General features: G+C 43.3%; 1 protein-coding gene across 3 annotated transcripts in view; it reads left to right on the top strand.

Annotated features, from left to right (window-relative positions):
• The window catches only part of AGBL3 (AGBL carboxypeptidase 3), a 357981-nt gene that overhangs the window by 229011 nt on the left and 101112 nt on the right, over positions 1-27858 (top strand). For all 3 annotated transcript variants that reach the window (XM_068277556.1, XM_068277557.1, XM_068277555.1), the window contains exons 6-7: positions 8602-8752; positions 13142-13924. In XM_068277556.1, coding sequence (XP_068133657.1) covers positions 8602-8752; positions 13142-13924 — 934 coding nt within the window. The remainder of the gene's footprint in view (positions 1-8601; positions 8753-13141; positions 13925-27858) is intronic.

Below are 27858 nucleotides of genomic sequence, written 5' to 3'. Positions count from 1 at the left end.
AAGGGAAAGTCGTGTTAGGTTAAGTTGTTAAATATCTGTATTCTTTTCTGATATTTACTACAATAATTTACACTTTTAAAATGTAGAATATAAAAATGTAAAATGTAGACTATGTAACTGTAAATATCAGTAAATTATACCGATATTTTACTAGCCAAAATAGGGCACACAAATTTCCTTGCGCCCCTAAAGTGAACCAGAGACAAAGCACCCTCATGTATTTTACCATATAGATCAGTGGGAACATTAGAGAAAACACCTACCCTGCTCTCTGTTTCATTCTTCACTGCACAGCTTGTTTCTTATCAGACCTGATAAAATCCCCGACTGAGCATTCAGTCTTGCTTTGCTATAATGACTCAGCTATAATGATTCCTGAGTAGAGCCAGCACGGGGCAGGCTTGGACTTGAAAAGACATGAGAGAACACAGACTGAGCTATAAATATTCCTGAGCAAAGCCAGACTAAATGCTCAGTCAGGGATATTATCAGGGCTGATCAGAAGCAAGCTGTGCAGTGCAGAATGAAACAGAAAGCAAGGTAGGTGTTTTCTCTCATGTTCCCACTGATATATATGGTAAAATACATGAGGGTGCTTCGTCTCTGGTTCCCTTTAATGGAGGTGCTCCAGAAGCCCCAGGTAAGTACCAGTTTAATTTTTTGACTGCTCAGGGTCCCTTTAATCATGCAAACGTCTCAAACCCCACATCAGCTATATATGTATTTGTACAGTAGAATCGCAGTATAGCAAACTCTGATATAGTAAACTCAGTCCTTAGGCTCCATCAAATGCATCTGTATAAATATACAATGTATGACCATTTCTGATATAGTAAACTTTTGATATAAAAGTTTTGGCAGAAGTTGGGCTTTAATTTGCTATTGCTGGTCTCTGAGTCTGTTCATTAGATCTTTGCTGCTGTCTCATATACTTTATTTTATGTTGTCTTTCCATTCATTTTCCCGAGCCGCATAATTGCTTCACTGTTCCTCCATTCAGCTCCTATTGTTCATCTATATAACTGAGGTGGCAATTCAATGCAACTCCTGCCTTGTAATCACTTGGTGTGAAGTTTGAATTGCCCTTTATGTCATCAGGTTAAATTGTAGCTGCAGTTATAACACATTTTAGTTTAAATGACTCAAGCTGGGTTTCTGGTCAGTAATACATCTGCAGTATTGATTTGGGTCCCATAAGGAGACACAGGGATAAAGCAGTACAGTATAAATCAATTCCATCCAAAAGATTCTGCTTCTGTTAGCCATGGCGCTGCTGTGTAGCTCTGCTGAGAGTCACATGATCGTCTTAGCAGTCGGAAAGGGACAACAAACAGATTGGTTAGTTGGGATGCACCTGCAAAATATTTATTTCTGCAAAGACCATGTATTCAGCTAATAAAACATTTGTGCAAAATTAGATCGAATTGTTGCAACAACATGCAAATCGAATAACAAAATTTCCAAAGTAGGGAAATAACCTTATTCACCCATCTCTACTGGTTAGCCCAAAAAACAGACAGTTCTAACTACCCTTATCTATAAACACATGCTAACATACAAGGCCGGCCTTAGGTTTCACAGCGCCCTGAGCAAAACCTGATTTTGGTTACCCCCCCCCCCCCCCCCTTCATCCTCTTCAGGTGTGCACACGTGGGCACACACACACAGGCCCATATGCAATTCACCTTTTCTCCTGATTTACATCCTAGCACAGTGGTTCCCAACCTTTTTGAAGTTGTGACACATCACGCCAAATGCTCAGATCTCCGTGACACATCACAAAATGGATGGAAAGAGTGCATTATCCTTAATACATTTAAAAATGAAGGCTAAAACCTTTCAGGAATATTAATAAAAACAATCAGTGGGAGAGTTAGGATACCCCCCCGCCATTGGAATACTAGCACAGTACCGACAATTTGCACCACGCGTTATAGCTGCATTGCGCCTAATAAAATGCCTTCAGACTACCGTAAGCATAGGTAGGTAGCCAGATATAGGTGCCCCCAGTATAGGAAATCATGTGCAGGTGCCCTCAATATAGGTAGCTAAACATAGGTGCCCCCAGTATAGGAAGTCAGGTGTTTCTGCCCTCAGTATAGGTAGCCAGCTATAGGTGCCACCATGGAAGCTGGCGCCATGAGCGATCGCTCCAGTCGCTCAGGTCAAAGGCCAGCTATGAACATATTCATATACAGTACAGACAAGCACAGAACTAACACTTGCTTGGCAGTTGTAAGCAGCTGTTAATTCCCACAATGCAACAAGTTCACAGGAAACTGTCAGGGCCATGGCTCCTACATCACACTATGTTTGTAGTTTTATCACTAGGCGCCCCCCCCCCATGAGCTATTCACAAAAGGTAAAGATATTTAACGGGAAAGGGGTTATCGACTACTGATTGGATTGACGTTCATGCTTGGGTTATAGTTCCTCCAAAGTGTATGAAGAAAACCTTTTTTAAACCTTTTTTAATAACTCGATGTAGTAACCTTGGCGCCCCCACATGTCAAACAGGATATGGGCAGTGTTACCAAGCACTGATAAGCAATCGCGCCAAAAAGGGCTTTTGGCTAGGAGGCTGAAAAAGCGCGCAGGTCAGCCTCCCGTAGAAAAGAGGCCTAAACCTTGACAGTAAGGTCAAACTGGTCTTCTGTATCACCATGGCAACAATAGTACTACAAACTGTGTGGAAACCGTGCAGAAACTCTCACATGAGCTGCAGAGTATGAGCCATTGTTACAGTACCTTGTACAGTAATTCAAGGGTAGAAAACTCTGTTAGGTGCACTGTGCCGGTGTTTTATTTGCACATAAAAAACAGAATAAACAAGCTAAAACAATGTTTGCTGTTGACTTAGCTACACAGAGATGAAATGAATGCAGAGCAGTGTTCTCAGCAAAAGTGTATCTTCACTTTGCAGACTGGAAGTGGAAGGCATTAAGATGAGATACTGTATTTCTTGCACAGCAATTAAATGTTACAAATGTTCTTGAATGAAGGTGGTGTTTGTTGTCGCTGGCGACACATTTAACTGTCTAAAGATATTTTTGGAGACAAGCTTTATACATTTTTGGATACAAGCTTTGAGAACAGTCAGTTCTCTTGCTTGGGAATAATGTTATGTGGATATCTTAATAATCACAAATCTATTTGCACACGGAAATATCATGTACTGTACATCTAAGAGGAGACATTAATGAACCAGGCAGAGAGATATGTAAGCCCCTCTACAGTCATTTTGCGCCCCTCCCCTCTCCCTCGCTCCACAGATAGCTTTATTCCTACACATACAGCTAATCCAGGTAGTGAGTGAATAACAGGTAGACCTTCCTTTCTAGGCTTGGAGAAAACCACTGTCCAAATCACCACCCTCCCTGGCTTAGCCTCCCCACTCTATTGGCCTCAATGGTAGAGGGATGAGCGACATCACACACCCCTCCTGAATCCTGATTAGGAGGAGTTGTAAATTAACAGCCTGGCAACTTTTCCCATCCTACAAGGCAATGCTTCCCAACTTGAACCCAGGAAGAAGGAGTATGCAGAGCGGCAACAGTCAAGTACAAAGCTGTCAGATCATAAAACTTAAGGAGGAACTCCAGGTAAAATAATGTAATTAAAAAAGTGCTTCATTTTTACAATAATTATGTGGAAATGATTTAGTTAGTGTTTGCCCATTGTAAAATCTTTTAAATCCCTCATTTACATTCTGACATTGATCACATAGTGACATTTTTACTGCTGGCAGGTGATGTAGCTGCTGCTTGCTTTTTTAGCAGTTGGAAACAGCTGTAAACAGCTATTTCCCACAATGCAACAAGGTTCACAGACAGGAAACTTTCAGGTGTACCATGGTCCTCAGAGTTTTTTGTGGGAGGGGTTTCACCACAATATGAGCCATACAGAGCCCCCTGATGATCCGTTTGTGAAAAAGAATAGATTTCTCATGTAAAAGGGGGTATCAGCTACTGATTGGGATGAAGTTCAATTCTTGGTCCCGGTTTCTCTTTAAAGAGAATCTGTACTCTAAAATTCTTACAATAAAAAGCATACCATTCTAGTCATTATGTTCTCCTGGGCCCCTTTGTGCTGTTTCTGCCACTCCCTGCTGCAATCCTGGCTTGTAATTGCCAGTTTTAGGCAGTGTTTACAAACAAAAGACATGGCTTCTAACCAGCTTGTGATAGATTTAGAGAAGCTCAGTCTATGACTCACACAGAGCCTGCAGGGGGCATTAAGAGGGTGTGTATAGCTTCTATCCCATCACAAGAAGAGCAGCACATTCCTGCCTGAGTGCCTGAGCTCGGCAAAGCCGTCAGAGGAAACATTATATAACAGAGATAATACAGCCACTGTGCAACTAGGAAAGGCTGCAGTAAGACAGACCACATTAGAACAGGTATAGGAACTTATAGGATAGAAGAAATAAGGCTGAAAATTTTGTAATAGAGTCTCTTTCAGACCAAGAATGAACTATGAACTCATGTGATGGTGGCAATTCCAGATCACATAATGACTGATCATTTTCCAGTCTAGGTTTTCTAGATTACTTATGATATCCTGATAGGAGATGCTTGTAAATTGTACACATTCCCAACAAAAGTCGTGGAAAACAGACTACCAATGTCACGGAAACAACTTTACCTGTGACACAGTTTACACATACTAATATTGAAAATGACCAATTCAATACTGAGTGCGCAAGTAGAAGCAACATTATGCACGACATGCCCACTTTCATTAGAAGAGTGTTGTTGATACGTCATTGTACACGCGTGTCTGAATGCCCAACAGTCGTCTGAGTTGATCTGCGAGATTGATCTGGCAAAATGCCTGATTTTGGTCATTCATCACTGTCACTTGGCTACATTTTTGCACATCATTGTCGTCCAACACGACAAAATCTGCAGTTGGTCCGACCTTTCAAACGACTTAAAGAGGAACTTTAACCAAGGACTCAACTTCATTCTAATCAGTAGCCGATACCCCATTCCCATGAGAAATCTTTACACCTTTTCTCGTATAGATCAAAAGGTCACCACCAGCGACAGTGTTCTCCCCAGGCTCTTTTAGCCGGGTGCTCCACCCGGCTACATTTGGTGACCACCCGGCTGTCATCGGCTCACCTCCTCACCTTCTCCTATGCTGTAAGCAGAGTTGCCCTGCATTTTCATCTCAACCCACCCGGCTACTTTTTCATGCCACCCGGCTACTATTTCATGCCACCCGGCTGGAAAAAAAATTCTGGGGAGAACACTGCAGAGATAAATGTCAGTAGGTAATTCGGGAAGAGGAAAGATTTTACAATGGGCAAACACTGACTAAATAATCTATACATTAATATTAAAAAAAACAAAACTATTTTATCATTGTTATTTTCACTACAGTTCCTCTTTACGTTTAGTGTGTGTAAGAAGCTTGAGGCTGATTTCAGACTGCAGATTGTCAGCCAAAAACAGGCCCTTGGGGATTACCATGTTAACCTCCCTGGCGTTCTATTAAGATCGCCAGGGCGGCTGCGGGAGGGTTTTTTTTTAATAAAAAAAAAACTATTACATGCAGCCAACTAAAAGTTGGCTGCATGAAAGCCCACTAGAGGGCGCTCCTAATGCGTACTTCTGATCGCCTCCGGCGATCAGAAGTAACAAGGAAGGCCGCAATGAGCAGCCTTCCTTGTTTCGCTTTCCTCGTCGCCATGGCGACGAGCGGAGTGACGTCATGGACGTCAGCCGACGCGTCTGCCGCCTCCGATCCAGCCCTTAGCGCTGGCCGGAACTCTTTGTTCCGGCTGCGCTGGGCTTGGGCGGCTGGGGGGACCCTCTTTCGCCGCTGCACGCGGCGGATCGACGCGCTGTGGCGGCGATCAGGTAGCACACGCGGCTGGCAAAGTGCCGGCTGCATGCGCTCCTTTTTATTTGACACAAATCGACCCAGCAGGGCCTGAGCGGCACCCTCCGGCGGTAATGGACGAGCTGAGCTCGTCCAGACCGCTAAGGAGGTTAATATGCGGGAATCCCCTTCTGGCCGACATCCAAACAGGAAGTGACGCTAGCTTGCCCTCACTTCCTGTTTTGAAAATACTGAAGTGCGCAGAAGTGTATTGTAAAAATACGCTTCCACACATGCGCGATTCAACGCTGGCAATGTTATTAAAAACCCCTGCGTCACCATAGACTTGCATGACTTCTGGTCCTCCACAGATTGTCGCATGGCAATGTAGGTATGCACTAGTGTTAGGGCACTTCCGGAGCAGCGTACCGCACCATGGTATGAACTACCCCATAGACATTCATTGCCCTGGGGTGTGGTGCGGTAAAAATACAGCACCGCCCCAGTGTGAAAGGGCCCTAAGGTGTGAAGGAAGCATTATTTGATGCGGTCTGTCCTTTTCATCAGATGTGAGTCAACTGTATAGAGGATGGTGTGTACAAACAAAAGCAGATATTCATAATAAGGAGCCTGATTAAAGTTGGTCAGACATAATTTGATGTTTCTGGTCAAGCCAGTCTCTTTAATTGAATCGGCCAGAAATCCTTTCTCTTCATCGATTGATCAACTTGCATTCAGTTTTGAGATGTTCGCCAATTAAATGATTGATTGGCCGTATTGGAAAATCTTCATCAAGCAGGGTGAGGAGTGGTAGTAAATTGATGACTCAGTCTATAGTGTTGTGCTGCAGTAAGAGGCACAACACTAGTGGTTCAATTGATCCTCAATTAGGTCTCTTTTGAAATGTAATCATGACAGAGTGGAAAGAGAGGTAGATAATCAATCACTATGCAATCAGTTTCCAATCGGGGTAGATCAATCTCTTGACATATTGGGCTGTCACTGACCTATGTTTGGTTAGATTTTCTAATGCATCTCCAGATCTCCAAGCATTTTCAATGGAAAATAAGTGACCCAAAAATCTAGACTGTTTTTTTTTTTTATTGTCTGCTATCATGTGGTTATTAGAAAACATCTGATTGCAAGCTCATTCCGGCACCTGTTATCATGCGACTGTTATCACGCAGTCACTTTACTTACCTCTGAGCAACCAGCACTATGAACTCGTGATGGTGGCAAATCCAGATCACATAATGACAGATCATTTTCTAGTCTAGGTTTTCTGGATTACTTATGATATCCTGATAGGAGATGCTTGTAAATTTCTGGTAATTGCCTTAGTAATTTGGAACCATGGTATGCAATTAGACATTGTCTCAGCTCTGGTTTGTTTCAATATGGCTGTTGCTGTAAAGATCTCAAAGGCATATGAACATTTGGGGGGGGGGGGGGGGGAGGGTGTATGTTGAATGAGCTGAACCTGAGTCCTCCAAGCAATCTGCAGCAAACACAATTGCTAACTCCCAGCTAGAGCAATTTCCTGCCTATATCTGGTCAGCAGACACCAGTCAGCCAATCAGGTGTACTGTCATACACCCTTTGCCTGCTGTACTAAATCTAGCAGGAATTGCATAAATTAGCATTCAGGTGGGAGGCTTCGGTTGGACGTAATCGTAGATTACATCTTTTACAGGGACGCCCAATGTACAGTAGGCATCTCCCACACAGTCCCCTACACGGTGAGATGCCTACTTGGGATGTCCCTGTAAAAGAAATTGCTCTAGCTGGGAGTAAGCAATTGTGTTTGTTGCAGTTAGCATTCAGTTTAGAGGCAGTGGGGGTGAGTTCCCTGGAGGAGAGAGGTCCAGGGCTTGCCCGCACTTCCCTCTAGATATCGCATGGAGGATTGGGGGCCCCAGCCAGTGAGAGAGACTAGGCTGAGAAGAAGCAAATAGTGCCCCAAGCAAAGCAATCTGTATCTTCCAGATACATGCATCCCCTGTGGTGTGGGTAAAGGGGAGGAGCTGGATGCCTCTCTTGTGTGACCTACAATATCATCAGCCAAAGATTGCACTGCTGGAATTCATTATGGGGACTATAGAAAGCTGCAATAAAGGTAGTCCATGGTTAACAAATGAGCTAGGGACTGTATGTTTGTTCTTAAATTGAATTTATAAGTGAGAGCACTGTACCACCCCGTGTCTCCATTGTCCTCCTCTGTCCCCTTATGCCTCCACTGTGTCTCTAGTGTAAACCGGGGACTACCTGTATGCTGTGCTGTGCATTCATTTAATTAATACAGGGGGTGTGCCATGTTCAGGGTGAGTGGGGGAGGGTGCATAAAGCCTTTGCTCGGCTGCCCTATGCCCTAAAACAGCTCTGCTCAAACAAAAGTTTTTCTTTTTGTATTTACCTGTAGCTGAGATCATACAGTTGTGATTTGGATGCACCTTTATTATAAACATCTTTTTTTATGTTTTATGTAGCTGTAGGCTATCTTCCAGCGTCGTTTTCCAAATCTCTCACTCTTTGACCTGACAGGTCCTCTTTTTCCTTAACCATCTCCTCCTCTTCTCTCTGATTCAGAGCTTCAGTACTTACCTAAATATTTATGTGATGTATGGTATGCTATTTAAACACCTAGGTATCTCCTTTAACTTATTAGTACTGAGGTAATTTCCCTGTAAAACTGACAAAATGTCTTTTAAAACAATAAAAAAAACACTTTATTTTTAACTGAATAAATGACTTTCTCCTCTGCTTCCTCTGCAGCTTGGAAGGAGTCGTTTTTCATGTGTTCCCGCGTGGGGGGGAATCGCAGTCCCCTGAAGTCGGCATCTTCTCACAGCTGTGGAGAGCCAGAATCGTCACTAGTATTTGAGTCTCGATTTGAGAGTGGCAACCTGCAGAAAGTTGTCCAAGTGTAAGTAGTTCTGCTCTGGTACTAATGTCCGTGTAATTGCATACAAGTTTTCCAGTATTTCTCAATTAGAAAAAAAAATTACATTTTAAAAGCAAATTTTTACAAAAAGTGATATTTATTTTTTGGTTGTGCACCGAAAAGTTTTCACATTTCTTAAATCCCCTCTTCAGGCAGGGGTCTACAAATACCAGGTAACAATTACCGTATCAACTGTAGGGTTACCTTTTTGTGTGCAATAACATTTCTGCAGATAAAAATCCTGTATTAAAACTTTTATTGATGCGACTAGAAGCTGTTGGATTGAAGGAGTTAGTTTAATTCACTGTGGGTGGGGCTACTGCTGCCTAGATTGCATCATCCTGCTGTTCAGACTGCAAGGGGGTGGGGCATGGACTGAGCTCACTCTGAGAATATTGTAGCTTTTAGTGATGCAGGTCTGGGATACAGACAGTGTGGCCTGGGGAAAAAAAGCTCTACAGGTCTACGGAAATAACATTTAAAAAAATGAAATCATTTTAAGTCAACACCTAACATCAATTGGTGTATTATGCACTACATGCATTTTTGCAGGTGTAAGTAGGGTTTTCCAAAACTGGCATTAGAAGTCTGACACTAACTAGTAGGAAAATTAGGCACAAATCAGTGCAGGCATTGTGTCACAATGTCAGGGTTAATAAAAACAGCATCAGTTGGCAACTTGCTGCCATCAACAGGAAATATATTGCTGAGTAAAACGTTTTTTTTTTTCTCAATTAACAAATGTCGAACATTACATGGGCAAACTTGACAGTCAATTTCACGAGAATCTTGGCCAGCGATATCGGAGCCGATTTGCAGCTTGAGAAAACGTGTCAATTTCATAAGAAAAAAAAAACAGAAAAAGTAGTTCCTCTATCATATAAATATATAAGGCAGGGGTGTAACTAGACATCACTGGGCCCCCCTGCAAAACTTTGGATGGGGCCCCCCCACCCCCACCTCCCTCACTGCACAGGAAAACAGAGGACCAATGTGTTTTCCCCATGCAGATAAAAACACTTAGACTTAAAGGAAATGTCAACAGTCTGTACACACACCCGATTTAGCGTGCGGACGACTGAACGACGGGACGTTCAAACGACCCGTCGTTCGGAGAAATCCGACGTGTGTATGGGCCTTAACGCTGCAGCAGTATCTTAGACAAATCTTTATTGACCAACAACAATACATTAAAAACACTTAAAATCACAACTGATCCCCCAAGCCCATAATTCCCATAATATCTGATAAAAGTTTGGCAAGTCTGAACTGCCGTTTTCTCAAACAGCAGTGTGGTGGCCCAATCAGTTATGTCTCACCCTCCAGTATCTAAAAAAAGGGGTTAAAGATATAATGAGACCCTAGGTCAACACACTGCTGGTCATACAACAGATTAATATCTATATAAAAAGCATCCAATTCATAATATAATACAATCTGGTATGGAAAAAAACAAGTTATTAAAAGTGCTAGTGCATACAGAAAGGTATAATGGGTCCTACATTAGAGACCATAAAGTGCAACTTCTATCAAAAAATGTATATATCATATTATTCAAAAATCAGAACGAGAAAAACACACCAGTGCAAACAGAAGAAAGGCAGAACCACCAAGAAGCAAAATAATCAAAGAACAAGAGAAAAACATAGACCACTGTGCTGGTCCTAGAATGACCAAGGAGAAAGATCCAACCAGCAGATAAATATCCACAAAAGTATGGGTAAAGATAGAGGATGTGGGTAAAGAGAGAGCGGTGTAGAGCTTACCAGTCCATGTAGTGTAACAGGGATATCAGGAAATCCTACCGGTTGCGCCGAAGCTACATCAAACTTGTCAATTTCACTCACATATTACTAGGTACCTTCAAAACAATAGATGTTTAGCTACATTTTCCAGCATCGTTGCATTTCATTACAAAATAAGTTCTCTACGAGGCAACAGAAACATGTAGGTAACAGAAAGTAGTGTGTTGGCAGTTATAGGCCCACAAGAGGAAATGGCAGCGCTTTCAAATATAGGCCGCACCTGAACTTCAACTTCAAAAACAGCCTGTGCACAACTTGGTCTATACTAGACACTTCCACGACGATGACATGCCCTCTCTTCCATGGTCATCGTCGTGGAAGAGTCTAGTATTGACCAAGCTGTGCACAGGCTGTTTTTGAAGCTAATGTCCTCCTTTGCTGCATCTGTTTTGAATGCAAGTTGTGTAAGTTGCCCATGTTTGGGCTCTGCACATCTATGCAGCTGGTCAATTCGGATGCATCCTATATTTGAAAGTGCTGCCATTTCCTCCTGTTGTACTAATATGTAAGTCTACTTGTGCCTAGCTGCATTCATGTGTATCAGTTTGCATTCAATTTATATATATTAGGGATTAGTGTATAGTTTGCATCTGATTTGCATTCAAGGTGTGTATAAGTCTCTGGGGGGCGCTGCACACTTCTGTTGGTTTTATTTCATTTGCAGCCTAGGAGCACTACTTATTTCTTGCAGTTATAGGACCACAACCTACTGACAGAAAACTGCTTATCGGCTAATGGTCCCACATCTGTATGATTAAGTGCATGGCTGCAGTCAAGCAGTGGATTTTTTTTAAATTAGCCCTAAAAACTAATTCTTGCAATTTATGTTAATCAGCATGATTGCTGTGAGAAATTTGCCTAGTTCAGTTTTCCATTTAGTTGGGCTTCAACTGAGATACCATCAAGGGGCAATTTCCAGCTCAGCTAATTCTGTGCTGGGTTCTCTCACAGTAGGCTAGAGCTTCTCTCCTCCACAATGCATTGTGCAACTGCTCCACCTAGTGGCAAGTCGCAGGAAAGAACATCAGATCTTAAGAACTTTCTGCAGGAGGCCAAATAAGGGAAAATAAGTTTTCACAAGTCCAGTGAGCGATGGACGCAGGTGTCCTGGGGAGAAGAATGATCCGTGGCGGCAAAGCCTTTGTCCCGCTTGAATACAGAGCGACAAGGAGCCAATCATAAGCCGCTTTTTTTCTTTGAGACAGCTGTTAATTTCGCACACGCATACCAGGTAGTCAGGTCCATTTCAGAAATCTATTACCCACATTAGCATTTTTATTTTCTCAGTGGGGAAGCTTTTTTTCCCCAGCCAGTTGAGCTCCTGTCTGTTTTTTATAGAATAAATTGCCATAAATTCAGTTAGTAGCTGTGCATAATAATAGGATAACTCAAACCCTCCGCTGTAGAGGCTGACAGAACTCCCGCGTGTCAGCGCGAACCTGCACGCCTTTTCTGATATCCATATAGTGTTTACTGCCTGCTGGAGGTGAGCCGCACGCACCGAGTTATACCACAGGAAGGAAGAATAACAATTTGTTGTCAGCCATTGAGTTAAAAAGAAATTACCGGAAAAGGGAAAGCGAGAGCGAGAATGCATGTCTGCACTAACCGCTCTTTCACATTTAACAGCATGAAATAAACAGATCGGTTCTTGTCCGGTTAAAGTGCTAAGATGTTGAATCATTCTCTCCTCCATCATTGTGAAGACTTAATTTCCTACCAAAACTAGCATTACCCTGATACCCAGCACTACCCCACCACCTCCTCTTATTCTCTTCCCTGGCCACAGAGTGGCACATGCACTCCTGGCTTGTTTTCCTGGTGTGAGTGTCTTTTTGGTGTGGCATCGGAGTCCTGGCATCATGGAAGTGTCCATTAATGATCCAATTTCCACCATCCAGCCCAATCATTGTGATAGTTTGGAAGTGATTGTTTGGAGGGGAAAATGATATGCAATTTGGTCATTCCAAAAGATTCATTCCAAAATTCGGACTGATGGAGCCATCGATAGAATTATCGTCGTTAATTGTCGTTCATCATTCGGGACCTTAAAGGTGGCTATTAACAGTACATTTTTTTCATCAGATGTAACCTTTCGATGAAATTTTTACGATCGAATAGTACAGAAAACTTCACAGTGAGTGGCAAAAATTGATGTAAAATTATTCTTTGGTTGATTGGAACAGAAAATATAATTGATCCGAAAAGTAGGATTTTACAATTGTATCTAAAGAGAGAAAATGCACTAATTGACCCATTTGTGGGAACAGTCTATAATTACCTTCTGATTACTTACAACCGTAAAAAGCATAGAAAGATTGCATCTGATGAAAAAATTGTACAATTAATTGGCACCTTAAGGAGGAAGAGCTGGGAAGATCCAGCAAAGATAGCTTCTTCGGCACATTATACATTTCATATAGAGAAAGTAACATCAAAGGAAACATTGTCACCAGCAATTTTGGTGTGTAGTTATTCTCAGCCTAAAGTAGTGTTTTTTTTGTTTTTCAATGCATGCAGTGGTTCATCACTAATAATATAATCTTCTAATGTTTGTTTCTTAAAGAGGTGAACATGACTACCAGCTGACCCTCCGAACTGACCTCTACACTAATCGACACACTCAGTGGTATTATTTCCGTGTGAAAAACACAAAGGCTAGTGTTCCATACCGCTTCACGATCATCAACTTCATGAAACCGAACAGTCTTTACAACCATGGCATGAGGCCTCTTTTGTATTCTGAAATAGAAGCAGAAACTAAGCAAATTGGTTGGCATAGAATTGGAGAGGACATCAAGTATTATAAGAACAGCCATGGCCAAAATGGACAAACCTACTATTCCTTGTCTTGGACGTTCAAGTTCCCGCACAGTGAAGATGTTTGCTATTTTGCCTATTGCTACCCATATACCTATTCCAACCTTCAGGATTATTTATCTGGCATAGCCAATGATCCAGAGCGTTCCAGATACTGCAAGATCCGGGTCCTCTGTCATTCTCTGGCTGGAAACATTGTCTATGTGTTGACCATCACCAACTCTTCCACAAGCACCAGTGAGCCCAAGAAGAAAAAGGCTGTAATTGTGACTGCCAGAGTTCACCCAGGGGAGACCAACAGTTCCTGGGTGATGAAGGGCTTTTTAGACTTCATTCTGAGCTCTCGGGGGGATGCTCACCTTCTGAGGGACATTTTTGTCTTCAAAGTAGTGCCTATGTTAAATCCGGATGGTGTGATAGTGGGTAACTACCGTTGCTCTCTCACAGGTCGAGACCTCAATAGAAACTACAAAACTAGATTGAAGGACTCATTTCCATCTATATGGTTCACCCGTAACATGATTAAACGGTAAGGCAAAATGATGTACATGCACACACGCACGTATATAAATATATATATATACCGTATATATATATATATATATATATACACAGTGGCTTGCAAAAGTATTCGGCCCCCTTGAAGTTTTCCACATTTTGTCATATTACTGCCACAAACATGAATCAATTTTATTGGAATGCCACGTGAAAGACCAATACAAAGTGGTGTACACTTGAGAAGTGGAACGAAAATCATACATGATTCCAAACATTTTTTACAAATAAATAACTGCAAAGTGGGGTGTGCGTAATTATTCGGCCCCCCTGAGTCAATACTTTGTAGAACCACCTTTTGCTGCAATTACAGCTGCCAGTCTTTTAGGGTATGTCTCTACCAGCTTTGCACATCTAGAGACTGAAATCCTTGCCCAATCTTCTTTGCAAAACAGCTCCACCTCAGTCAGAATAGATGGACAGCGTTTGTGAACAGCAGTTTTCAGATCTTGCCACCGATTCTCGATTGGATTTAGATCTGGACTTTGACTGGACCATTCTAACACATGGATATGTTTTGTTTTAAACCATTCCATTGTTGCGCTGGCTTTATGTTTAGGGTTGTTGTCCTGCTGGAAGGTGAACCTCCGCCCCAGTCTCAAGTCTTTTGCAGACTCCAAAAGGTTTTCTTGCAAGATTTCCCTGTATTTGGCTCCATCCATCTTCCCATCAACTCTGACCAGCTTCCCTGTCCCTGCTGAAGAGAAGCACCCCCAGAGCATGATGCTGCCACCACCATATTTGACAGTGGAGATGGTGCGTTCTGAGTGATGTGCAGTGTTAGTTTTCCGCCACACATAGCTTTTTGCATTTTGGCCAAAATATTCTATTTTGGTCTCATCTGACCAGAGCACCTTCTTCCACATGTTTGCTGTGTCCCCCACATGGCTTGTGATAAACTGCAAACGGGACTTCTTATGCTTTTCTGTTAACAGTGGCTTTCTTCTTGCCACTCTTCCATAAAGGCCAACTTTGTGCAGTGCACGACTAATAGTTGTCCTATGGACAGATTCCCCCACCTGAGCTGTAGATCTCTGCAGCTCGTCCAGAGTCACCATGGGCCTCTTGATTGCATTTTTGATCAGTGCTTTCCTTGTTCGGCCTGTGAGTTGAGGTGGCCAGCCTTGTCTTGGTAGGTTTACAGCTGTGCCATACTCCTTCCATTTCTGAATGATCGCTTGAACAGTGCTCCGGGGGATGTTCAAGGCTTTCGAAATCTTTTTGTAGCCTAAGCCTGCTTTAAATTTCTCAATAACTTTATCCCTGACCTGTCTGGAGTGTTCTTTGGACTTCATGGTGTTGTTGCTCCCAATATTCTCTTAGACAACCTCTGATGCCGTCACAGAGCAGCTGTATTTGTACTGACATTAGATTACACACAGATTACACACAGGTGCACTCAATTTAGTCATTAGCATTCATCAGGAAATGTCTATGGGCAACTGACTACACTCAGACCAAAGGGGGCAGAATAATTACGCACACCCCACTTTGCAGTTATTTATTTGTAAAAAATGTTTGGAATCATGTATGATTTTCGTCCCACTTCTCACGTGTACACCACTTTGTATTGATCTTTCACGTGGAATTCCAATAAAATTGATTCATGTTTGTGGCAGTAATGTGACAAAATGTGGAAAACGTCAAGGGGGCCGAATACTTTTGCAAGCCACTGTATATATATATATATATATATATATATATATATATATATATATATATATATATATATACACACATATATATATATATATACACATATATATATATACATATATATGCATGGTCCGTTTTTATGTGTCTGTATTTCCTGATGTTGCATTGCCCCCTCTCCAGTAGCTGGGATGCTGTAGACTGTAGAGAGATGATGATGTATAACAATGTCATGTCTCTGGGCTACACCCACTTACACCATGGACCTGCATCCATGTAAAAGCCACACCTTAGCAACAAGAAGTCTGTGATATGCCACCAATATGAAGCGGTACTCAGTAGTATGGCATATTCAGAGTATCCACATTTTGGGGCTGAACCTCCACAGTTGTCCAAAAGCCAATGCTATATAGCTTACAACTGTCCCTTTTTTGTAGGGACAGTCCCTCCTTGGGAACCAAATTTCCCTGTCCCTCTTACTTCCTCATGTGTCCTTATTCCTGGACTGATGTACGTATCTAAGAAAATATGTGTACACCATTTTTTTAATGAAAACTGTGTCTAACTGACCATAAACTGTATTCCCATCCCTTTAAATGTATATATTCCTTGATTTTAAATGTTAATCTGAAGGAAAACTAATAGTTATAAAAGGACCAGTTTGTTTGAATGATAAAACTACGTAATTTGTTTATGACTTCTTAGTGATATGCGTGACTAAGGGCTGGTTCACACGGACGGCAGGCGTCGTCAGGGCGGCCGGAAGCCGCGTTGTCCTGTGATGTCTCGTTAGGGGGGCGGTGGTACGGCGATCGTTGGCTTCCCGTCGCAATCTGCGTTTTTCATCCCTACAAGGGGACATGCAGCCACAGCGGCTAGGCGACCCTGGACGTCGCATGTGGCTTCTAGGGCCAACTGAAATGACACGTTAAATCGATATCGGCACGCCGCGTTCGCGCAATTGCCAGTAATCGCCGTAAACGTGTGATGCTAAATGTTCCTATTCACTAGAATGGGAGCGTTTAGCTGACGAGTCCCAAACGCCGCCAAGTGTACGTGTGAACCAGCCTTAAGGATGTGGCAGGGTGTGCCTGGAGGTGTGAGAGGGGCAAGTCTTAAAGGTGTCCCTCTTTCCAACCTCAGAAAGTTGGGGGGTATGATGCTATTAGGTTGGAGTGGCTGAAGGTGGAAGTCACATTGCAGTCAACCAAGAGTCTAAGTTTAAGTGGTAGAACATCTTGTTAGTAATTGTTGAAATACTGGATGAGGGACAGCACTGCAATTATGCAATGTTTGTGTACTTTGCGTGAGGTGGTGGGGGGCAACTAATTCATACATTGTACGGGTGAGGACGGCGTTGCATATATGTTGGGTCCCCTCCATTCTCCTGCTGCCAGCTCTCAAATGCGCCTGCTGAGTGCTTACTGCGCATGTGCATGTTAAAAGGCAAAAATGTTTTCTACAATTACAATGTAACTTGCTTTGCCCATGTGCCTGTTGCTAAGCCATGAAGTTCCTCTTGCCAGGTCTGGCTGTGTAGTGCAGCTTCCTGTGGGAGGGGACGCATAGCCAGACTGCCACTCAGCTCTCCCTAGGTTGTGGTCATGGGGTAGGCTGCTCCAGATGGGAAGGGAGTTTTTACAGGTGTTTTTGACAATTTTCAAAGTCCCAGTTCAGGCTTGATTATTATAACACAAAAATGCCTCCTCCAAAGTTAAAAAGTTTAAATATACTTTAGTTTTACAACTTTCAGTCACCTGCCTGCTGCTGTCGCATTCTTGTTGTTATTCAGGCTCCCTGGGAGCTAGGCATGCGGAAGGGGTTAACTTTGGTTGAGTGGAGGATGATAGAGCTAGGTATCAGGAAGGCGTTAACGTTGGCTGAGTGGAGGATGACAGACCTAGGCATGCGGAAGGGGTTAACTTTGGTTGAGTGGAGGATGATACAGCTAGGTATCAGGAAGTCGTTAACGTTGGCTGAGTGGAGGATGACAGACCTAGGCATCAGGAAGGGGTTAACGTTAGGAGGAGAGGCTAGGACTGTCTGGAGAAGACTAATGTTAGAGGGTAGGTTAGTGTTAGGCAATAGGAGGGAAAAGTAAGAGTTGTGGTTAGGGTTAAGTAACTGTTGGGAAATGTGCCGAAACAACGGAAACACCATCATAAAACCAAAATAGCAGAATAATGATTATCTTTTCAATACTGTAATTATTAAAACCTGGTGTACAAAATTATTGCAACAATTCGACACAGAGACCCTCCCAATTCTGTAACAATTCTGTAACCTCTACTTCATTTTTTTTTTGGGGGGGGGGGGGGAGAGGGGAGGTGGGGGGGTTAAGGCATTAGGGAATAGTCCATGGCTCTTATTCGATTCATTCACTTTTTAGCACCTTTTCAATTGTAACGTTCTGGAAAGTTATTTTAAATTAAACAGGAGATTAAAAAATTATCTCCTAGCAAAAAACTGAATTGCATTTGGACCTATGACTTTTGTTTTATTTATTAAGATAAGGGCTGGTTCGACGACGTTTACCGCCGGCCGCAGTACTCGTCAGTAAGAGTTGCCCATTCAAGTTTAAAGCACAACTGTAGGGAGAGGTATAAGGAGGCTGCCATATTTATTCCTCCTTAAGCAATACCAGTTTCCTGGCAGCCCTGCTAATGTCTGGCTGCAATACTGTCTGAATAACACCAGAAACAAGCATGCAGCTAATCTTGTCAGTTCCGACATTAATATCGGAAACACCTGATATGCTGCATGCCTGTTCGGGGTCTATGGCTAAAAATATTAGAGACAGGGGATCAGCAGGACAGCCAGGCAACTGGTATTGCACAAAAGGAAAAAAAACATGGCAGCCTCCCTATAGTTGTCCTTAAATGTTCAGCGCTGGTGTCGTTGTGTACCGTCGTTTCCACGGATGCCACGTTTCGATCCTGATTTGCCTCGTCGTTTGAGGCGACCCTGGAAGCAAGAGGTTGTTTACAGGGTTGTTTTGCACCACACTATCCTGTCCCCCTATGGGTCTGAAAAGCGTTGAAAGCAACTGAATGCTTTTCTACACATTGCAGAAAAGCATTCAGGCAAGACGCCAGGAGGCCGGTTCACATGCCTATGTGAACTCACAATAAGGGCCTGTACACACTGGTTGTGCTGCGTTTTTAAAATCACACGTGTTTTTTAATCACAAGGTCTTTTTGAAAAATCATGAAAATCATAATGACCTGTACACGGTGGTGCAATGAGATTTATTTTCATAAAGGCTTTGCGATTAAAAATTGTATGCGATTTTAAATCGCAGCGCAATGCAGCATTCTGTACAGGGCCTAATAAGTACCGGTAATTAAAAATGTGCTATGTTATTTATTTGAGGCTGCAGTGATGTTTTATTAATAGTTTTTCAGCATGACAAAAATACCTATTTGTGGAGCATTGTCATCTGCTGTGAAACCAGGGCCTGAGGGTTATCTGCCTGTGGCCAGGGAATAGCTCATACATCCAAAATGTGACATTGTGGGTCTGCACATGGCTAGCAGAGGGCACATTTGTCACCAGGATTTTAGTCACATTTCAGTCTATCGCCACTTATCACTGCTTTAGTATATCCACTCTTTGAGTTACTGACCCAGAATCAATATGCAGATCAAGAGGTCTGGTGCTGGTTTGACTCCAATGACTGCGTGCTTGTTTCTAGTTGTGTAAGCAAAATACCACCGAGACCCAAAGAACAGCATGAAAGGGAACCTGAACTGAGAAAAATTATTGAAAATAAACACAGGATGTACCTGCAATTAAATAGTACATACTTGCCTCGCTGTCAGTTCCTCTCAGAAGCTCACCATTTTCTTCTAACAACTATTCCTTCCATTCTGACTAGATCTAATCGGAACTGAAAGCCTTAGGGCCCTTTTTTGCTATATCAGTTTCAGTCAGTTATAGCTGAAAGGACAACTGATGTGCAAGGTAGTATCCATGTTTCCCTGTGGCTCAAGTGGCGATATTACAGGTTAATGGAGTGCTGACCCAGGAAGCTGTTATGGGGTAATTGCCATTTTTAAGTGGAAAAAAACAGGACACGGGAGAGGAGAAAGAGATTGATGGTAGAATACGCGGAAGGTAAGTATGACGTGTGTGTATTTTATTTGAACTTTTATTTTTCAATTCAGGTTTGCTTTAAAGAGAAAACTAAGAACCAAGAATTGAACTTCATCCCAATCAGTAGCTGATACCCCCTTTCCCATGAGAAATCTATTCCTTTTCTCAAACGGATCATCAGAGGGCTCTGTATGGCTGATTTTGTGGTGAAACCCCTCCCACGGTGTGATGTCATCGCCTCACAGCTCTGAGGTCCTGACATCACATTGTGGGAGCCTTATTGCATTGTGGGAAATAACAGCTGTTTTCAACTGCCAAAAAAGCAAGCAGCATCTCCTTCCAATGACATCACCTGCCAGCGGTAAAAATGTCACCATTTGATAAATGCCTGAACGTAAATCAGGGAGAGGAAAGATTTTACAATTAGCAAACACTGACTAAATCATTTATGCATAATTATTGTAAAAATGTTGCACTTTTTTATTACATTCTTTTCCTTGGAGTTCCTCTTTAAGGCCAGAGATCTGGCATTTTTAAAAGGCATTTGAGATGCTCACTGTAATTCTGCTGTATTAGATGTAGATACTTTTAGCACGGTCCTCATAATTGCTGGACAGTAGAAAAGAGGATTGCAGCACTCTTGAAATCACAGAATGATAATCATTAGCTTTACGGTATTACCCGCTGGCACTTGGAGAATGTACCTCTGCCCATGCAACATCCTCTCCAGCAGCTGACATCTCTCTGCACTGAGATGATTAACTTTAATGGCCTGCCTGGCACTGTCAGTCATTTCCAAGTGAGCTGGCATTTATCGCAGCATTGCTTATTTTATCTGATCGTATCTATCGGGGAAAAAAAAGTGTTATTACCCGATAACTAATATCAAACAATTGTGTATATATTAGGTGGTTCCTTAGTTCTTGGCACCCTCTAGTGGTATTCTTGGTGATTAACCATCACAAGTCGAAGCTATCCCAAAATAATTGTCTATATAGCACCAATACCTGCTACATCACTTTTCAGAACCCATAGTTATTATTATTATTATTTATTAGATTTATATAGCGCCAACATATTACACAGCGCTGTACAATAAATAAGCTTACAGACAATGATAACAGGGGTGACAGAACAATACAGGTAATAGACAATAGATACAACAATACAGGTAATAGCAAAAAGATACACAACACAATGCAGACAGTAGTACAATGCCAGATCATAAACTGGAGTGGTAGTGGTAACAAGTTCCAAATTCTGGGTAAAGTGCACACAGTTATGTATGATACACAAGGGGAGAGGGCCCTGCCGAAGGCTTACAATCTAGAGGGAGGGGTTGGTGACACAAAAGTAGGGGGTGCAGCAAGAAGTTATTGGCAGAAAGGATTAGGGCAGTGTTGAGTTGATGTAGGTCTCCTTGAAGAAGTGAGTTTTGAGTGCTTTTTTGAAGGTGTTGAAGGTGGGAGCAAGCCTGATGGGCAGTGGGAGAGAGTTCCACAGGATGGGGGCAGCTCTAGTGAAGTCCTGCAGTCGTGAATGGGAGTGCGAGATGCGTGGGGTGGTTAAGAGGAAGTTGTTGGAGGAGCGAAGTAGGCGGCCAGGTGTATATCTGCTGACCAGGTCAGAGATGTAGCTTGGGCAGGACTTGTGTATGGATTTGTAGGCCAAATATAGGACCTTGAAGCTAATTCTGAAGTGAATTGGAAGCCAATGAAGGGATTTGCGTAGGGGAGTCGTGGAGACAGAGCGGTGGGAGGAGTAGATGAGTCTGGCTGCTGCGTTCATGATGGATTGTAGGGGGCTATGCAGTTTTGAGGGAGGCCTGACAGGAGGGAGTTGCAGTAGTCCAGACGGGAGATGATGAGGGCATGGACAAGGAGTTTGCAGTGTCTGGGGTCAGGAAAGGCCGGATCTTGGAGATGTTGCGTAGGTGGAAATAGCAGGCCCTAGCTACGGTTTGGATGTGGGAGGTGAAGGAGAGGGCGACACCCAGGCAGCGGGCTTGTGTGGTTGGATGAATGATTGTGCCATTGACAGTGACGTATAGGTCAGTGGGGGGTGAGGCAACACGGGGTGGGAAGATTAGGAGTTCAGTCTTATCCAGGTTTAATTTTAGGAACCTGGCAGACACTCAGGATGAAATAGCCGAGAGGCCAGAGGATACCTTCTCCATGGTGGTGGTGGAGAGGTCAGTGGTATGGAGGTAAATCTGGGTGTCATCTGCATATAGGTGATAGTTGAAACCCAGAGAGGAGATGAGTTTTCCGATGGAGGTGGTGTAAATGGAGAACAGCAGGGGACCAAGAACAGAGCCTTGGGGGACCCCAACTGAAAGTGGGATGGAGGTTGAGGAAGAACCATTGAAGGAGGTCTTGAAGGAGCGATTTGGAGGTAGGAGGAGAACCATGCTAGGGCAAGGTCTTGGATACCCACAGATTGCAGGGACTGGAGTAGCAGGGTGTGATTGACAGTGTCGAATGCTGATGAGAGGTCTAGGAGGAGAAGGATAGTGTATTTTCCTTCAGCCTTGGCAAGCGTGAGGTCATTGACGACCTTGGTGAAGGCAGTCTCGGTGGAGTGGGCTGGCCAAAATCCTGATTGTAGGGGGTCAAACAGGGAGTTGGAGTCAAGGTAATAGTTATGTCACTTACTGTCCTTCACAGGAGCTCTCAATCTAGTCCCAACCATAGTCATAGTGTACTTTTCCTATCATAGTCTAAAGTAAATTTTTGGAGGGAGGGGAGCTAGTTAACTTACAAGCATTGTTTTTAGGCTGCAGAGGAGAGATGATGTCTTTGCCAGAACGTTGGAGCCGGGGGGCCATATGCAATTCACTTTTTCACCTGAGTTTTCTCCTAGGTGGTATTTTCATAACTTGTATGCGGGCCGAATCCGCAAAGTCTCCCTGCAGGCAAATCACGCAGGGAACTTCTGCCATAGGAAATAATGGTGCCGCCGGCCGAATCGCTTGCCCTAGCGGCCGACATTGCCATCAGTTTTCGTGCGGGAGGCAGCAAATCCCATAGCCGTGCATGGCACAACTTCTGGGATTTGTCTACGTACCCACAGACCCTGAAGTGCTCCTGAGCGTCTCGCAGCCACGCGCGGTGGCTAGTGGAAACGGGCCATTAATAAAAAGGCTTTGATACCCCCAGCAAGCAAACAAATAATCAAAATAATTTTGACAGTGCTCTTTCACCTACTTTTTGGTACTTTTTTCATCTCAATGTGCTAAAAATTTAATTTAAATTAAAGAAAACTCAGTAGAAAAAGTGAATTGCATATGGCCTAGGGAGTCTTCTGCTATTAGTACTTGTGCACTCCTGCAGAGGGAGGGAGGGAAGCGGGGGAACTTTGGGCCGCCAGAGAGCGGTCTCTCATGGGGTGTGTGCGGCTGCGTCGAGAGCTCTCAACAGTGCTGCACCCAGAGATATATGTTCCCCTTTGCCCCCCCCTTAGCTACGTCTCTGCAACTACTCCCAAACTAAAAGTACACTTTAACCACAAAATATTAAAGAAAACTAACATAAAGCACCCTAATATTGCTCCAGCCCCAGGATTACCTGAAATCTGCACTTGGCACTAAGATGAGCAGACCAAGATTTCAGTAAATGCTGTTATATCAGTGCCTGGTTCTATGACAAGGTGAATGACTCAGCGCTGTCCCTTCAGCACCGAGGTAGTTTGGCGCGACTGGAGTCAGCACCCTATTCAAATTAATGGGGTGCCCATAGCCAAGCACTGATTTGAATCCCAATTGCCGATTTCAAGTACACTTTACACTGAGCTATGGGGTAGATATGGGTAAATTAAGAGTGCAGGCAGAGATAATGGGGCCGCTTAGTCTGCTACAAGAGACGGAATTGATTCTAATGTGGCAGGTTGTCATTTTCCCCAGAGCTGCATTATGCCTTGTGCAGATTATCGTCTGGTAAAAATAACTTTGGCCGCCAGATCTATATCAAACATATTAAGCTTAATGCATTGAATGCTGAGTCGGGGAAGCTAAATATTACTGTTGGCTAACCGTTTCTGAAACATAATATGCTTTAAGTGGAATTTGAGCCTCAGCAATGCAATTAACGTCCACATGAAAGTGAATCGAGCAGAGATGTATTTCCCTGATTATGGGAAAAAGTTTTGATGGCTTAAAGAGGAGCGCCAGATTCAGTATAAACTGCTATAAAAACTTGCATAGCAATGTCTAAATGCATCACAGTATAAAGGCGACTTGAAGTGTACCTCGGAGCAAAAACTAGCTGCAGAGTGATTTCAGTCATCTAACGCAACTATACATAGTTAGCTTAACCCCCCCGCATATGTGTAATAATACTGGGAGGAGGGGGAGGGATGTAGCGATGAGGATGGAGCAGACTTATGTCTTTCTAAGCTTGTGCATACTGATTATGCAGTAAGAGGATTTATCGGTACGTTGTCTTCTTTGCATACCTGCAGCCCACTTCCTTTTTTCAGCACAATTCTGATTTGAAATATTAGCAATAACAGATAATAATAAAAATAAATAGTGTAGTTACTTCTCCAAAACCTCAAGAGACCCATGCCCCAACCCTGGGAATTCAGAGTCCACCGTTGTGGAGGTCTACTCCCTTAGCAATACCAACTCACAGGGTCCATAAAATTAGAGGCCAATCTGCAAAATGTGAGTAACAAAGATCCCCTCTGTTTGTAAGGCACACACTTGTCTAATGCTATGGGCAAGGGGTTAATTCCCTTTGTGTGCTTGCTGATTACAACACCCCCACCCCACCCCACACACACACACATATAAAAGTGAGAGCTTTTAACTCCTACCTATTTATAACAAAGGATTAGGTTATAAACCTTATATTAAAAAAAAACGTTTCCTCATTATTATGACTATTATGATCTGCATATTTTCTTCTATATACTTTAGGCTCGGTTCACAATTCACATTACATTAGATTGCAAAAACTGACCATAAACAGATCCTATGTTATTAATAGGATCAGTTTACACGTGCGCTTGCAATGGATCCGTTGGATCCGATGTGGCAAAACGCAAAGTCCCAACCTGCACCATTCCATAGAAGCTAATGGTGGAAACACAGGGAACTTAACGGACCACCGAGGGGTATCTTGCATTGTCCGTTCCAGCTGGCCGCTTGCAGTCCGACCCCATTGTGGACTGAGTCTTATGTTCTGATGCTATCTTTTTCTGTATACTTTTTCCTTTTTCATTGTTTTTCTATTCTTTATGTCCTTCTGTCTTCTGTTGTTCTTTTACCTTATTTGCAGCCACTGTGTTCACACCATCCTTGACTCGAAAAATGGTCAGGAGTCCTGTGGTCAGTTGATTCTTCCACTAGGGTATCCACACCATGGCCCAATAGGAATTTGGAAGGAAAATTCAAGTACCGTAAGCCCCAGTAAGAAAAGTGATATTTGAATTTGCTGCTGATCATTCCTTTTAATCTATTCATGGCCCAAAAGGAACTGCAGCAAATTCATATATATATATTTGATAGACATTTACAGAAGATGAAAGTATACAGATTGAAGAAATATAAAGAAGAATGAATTATCATGTAGCTCGGTGAGGTTTGTTAAGGTAATGTGTGCCAGGGTTGTCAGTAGGCACAGTGAGGTTTGTAAAGGTAAGTGTTTGCCAGTGTGCTCAGTAGGCACAGTGAGGTCTGTAAAGGGGAGTGTGTGCCAGTGTGCTCAGTAGGCACAGTGAGGTTTGTAAAGTGAGTGTGTTCCAGGGTTGTCAGTAGGCACAGTGAGGTCTGTAAAGGGAATGTGTGCCAGGATGATCAGTAGGCACAATGAGGTTTGTGAAGGGTGTGTGTGCCGTGTTGGTCAGTAGGCACAGTGAGGGTTGCAAAGGGAGTGTGTGCCAGTGTGCTCAGTAGGCACAGTGAGGTTTGTAAATTGAGTGTGTTCCAGGATTGTCAGTAGGCACAGTGAGGTCTGTAAAAGGAGTGTGTGCCAGGGTTGCCAGTAGGCACAGTGAGGTCTGTAAAGGGAATGTGTGCCAGGATTGTCAGTAGGCACAGTGAGGTCTGTAAAGGGAATGTGTGCCAGGATGATCAGTAGGCACAATGAGGTTTGTAAAGGGTGTGTGTGTTAGGGTGGTCACTCAGCAGGCACAGTGAGATTTATAAAGGAAGTGACCAAGTCAAGCAAAGGAATCACACTGTTATGGTAATAAGATGTTGATAATTCAGGTTCAGGTGAATGCATGGTGAGCATCAGAAAGAAAGGTGAATTTCGGGAGGCTGAGGTCTGATTGAGGGAAAGAAAAGTTTGGAGAAGTTGAAAAGTAAACAGAAGGGAGGAATACTTGGATCTATTCCCAGGCTACAGCAGATCAATATTGCATCAAATTCAGACTATTGCACTTCAAAAATGCTGCAGAAAATTGATCTGATATGTCCGATATAAACAGCCCAGTAATGATGGCACAGATAAGGGCAGTCTGCAAGCAAAAGCGGATGCGTAAGCGTTCCTCGCTGTCAGCAGAAACTTAGGAGAAAGATGTTCCAGATATCCCCATGTTTATTCTAGAAACAGCCTGCGAGCTATAACTGTTCACTGTTTTGTTTTTGTTTTTGTTTTGTTTTTTTTAGGGGGGGAGGGGGGGGTTGTTGGTGCCTAGGTAAATTCCTGGGGTTAATTCCATGTACAGCTCTTGCTAAATATAATAATTGGTCTGATCATCATTTTTACCTTGCAAAGCAGTTCTCTGAGCAATCTTCAGTCCATCACCAAGAACCAAAGTTTGCTCTCCATAATGGAACTGGCAGTGAGTTATGCTGCCCATGCAGGGGTTCTGTGCATCACATGATGTAGGGTATGCAGTGACATGAGAAGGGAGTCCCAGTGATTCCCCACCCATGTCAGATTATGGAGTGGCAGTTGGAGAGTTTTCAATCAGCTGCTGAACATGGTCTCTGGCCTACTGTGCTGTGAGATCTGTTCTGAGGTCGTCCGTAGCAGACCAAAGAAAAGATAAATGATATAGTGATATTTGTCAATGAACAATACCAGTAAATTGGGCTACAAACTTTCACTTTACCAACTGATGAAAACGTTTGATGGAGTTTGTGCAGTGCACATCAGCGGCGTAACTAGAAATCACTAGACCCCCCTGCAAAACTTTGGATGACCCCCCCCCCCTTCCCTAGTGTTGTTGCTGGAGGGGGATCTCTGATGGTTACCGAGGTGGGGGGGAGGGAGAGTAGGACCCCCCCTGCTAATTGTGCCTGCTTCTCCCGCTTCATCCACTGCGCCCCATTCTGTCCCTGCCAGGGGCCCCCCTCAGGCTTCTCCTCCTAAGGGCCCCTGCAGCTGAATCCCTTGCAGGGGCTATTGTTACACCCCTGATGCACTTACTGTATAAAATGCCTTTAAACTTATTACTAAATATGCACAAAACTGCAGCAAGAGCTTTGTGCCTGTTTACAGATGAAGAAGTCATAAATATGCCTCTAATACTTCATCTATGGTTTTTCCCAGCCAATCGCCTCCTTCTCAAGCCTCTCTTTCAGCACCCCTCACCCTGTAACCTGCTTTGGCCCAGTTTGGTCACACAAGTCCATATACTGTGTGATGACACCATTGCATGAGGACAGGTGTAAGGTCATACAAAAGGCCATTTCTAGCATTTTGTTCACCCCAGGAAAGAAGTTCTGCGTCGCCCCTTCCCCTCCTAACCTCCCCCCCCCCCAAACACACACACAATCACGCACACACTAGAGAATATAAACCATGTGCCTTATAAGGCGGGTGCATAATACAGGAAATCCCCAAGATACAAACAACCTACCTATCCTGTCGCATGTTGTTGTACACCCCTTTCCTGCACTCCCCTGGCCCAGTGTGTAAATGCAGTATAGCGAAGATCTTTTAGTCGGCATAGACGTAGAGGGATTGTACACTTCCATTCCACATGAAGTGGGTATGGGAGCTGTGGAATTCTTCTTGAAGAACAGTGGAGGGGTACACCTAGGGCGGTGCCAGCTCATTATGGACCTTTTGCAGATGGTTCTTACTCTTAATTGTTTCAGATTTGATAGGACCTTTTACCGCCAGATCAGGGGGACATCGATGGGTGCGGCGTGCGCCCCAGCCTATGCGTGCCTCCATCTTGGCTTGTGGGAGCGACAGGAGGTTT

This window comes from Hyperolius riggenbachi, chromosome 3 (genome assembly GCF_040937935.1).
Source record: "Hyperolius riggenbachi isolate aHypRig1 chromosome 3, aHypRig1.pri, whole genome shotgun sequence".
NCBI classification, from domain to species: Eukaryota; Metazoa; Chordata; class Amphibia; order Anura; family Hyperoliidae; genus Hyperolius; species Hyperolius riggenbachi.
Note: the sequence above shows the minus strand (reverse complement) of the source record. Positions and strands in the feature narration are given on the sequence as shown.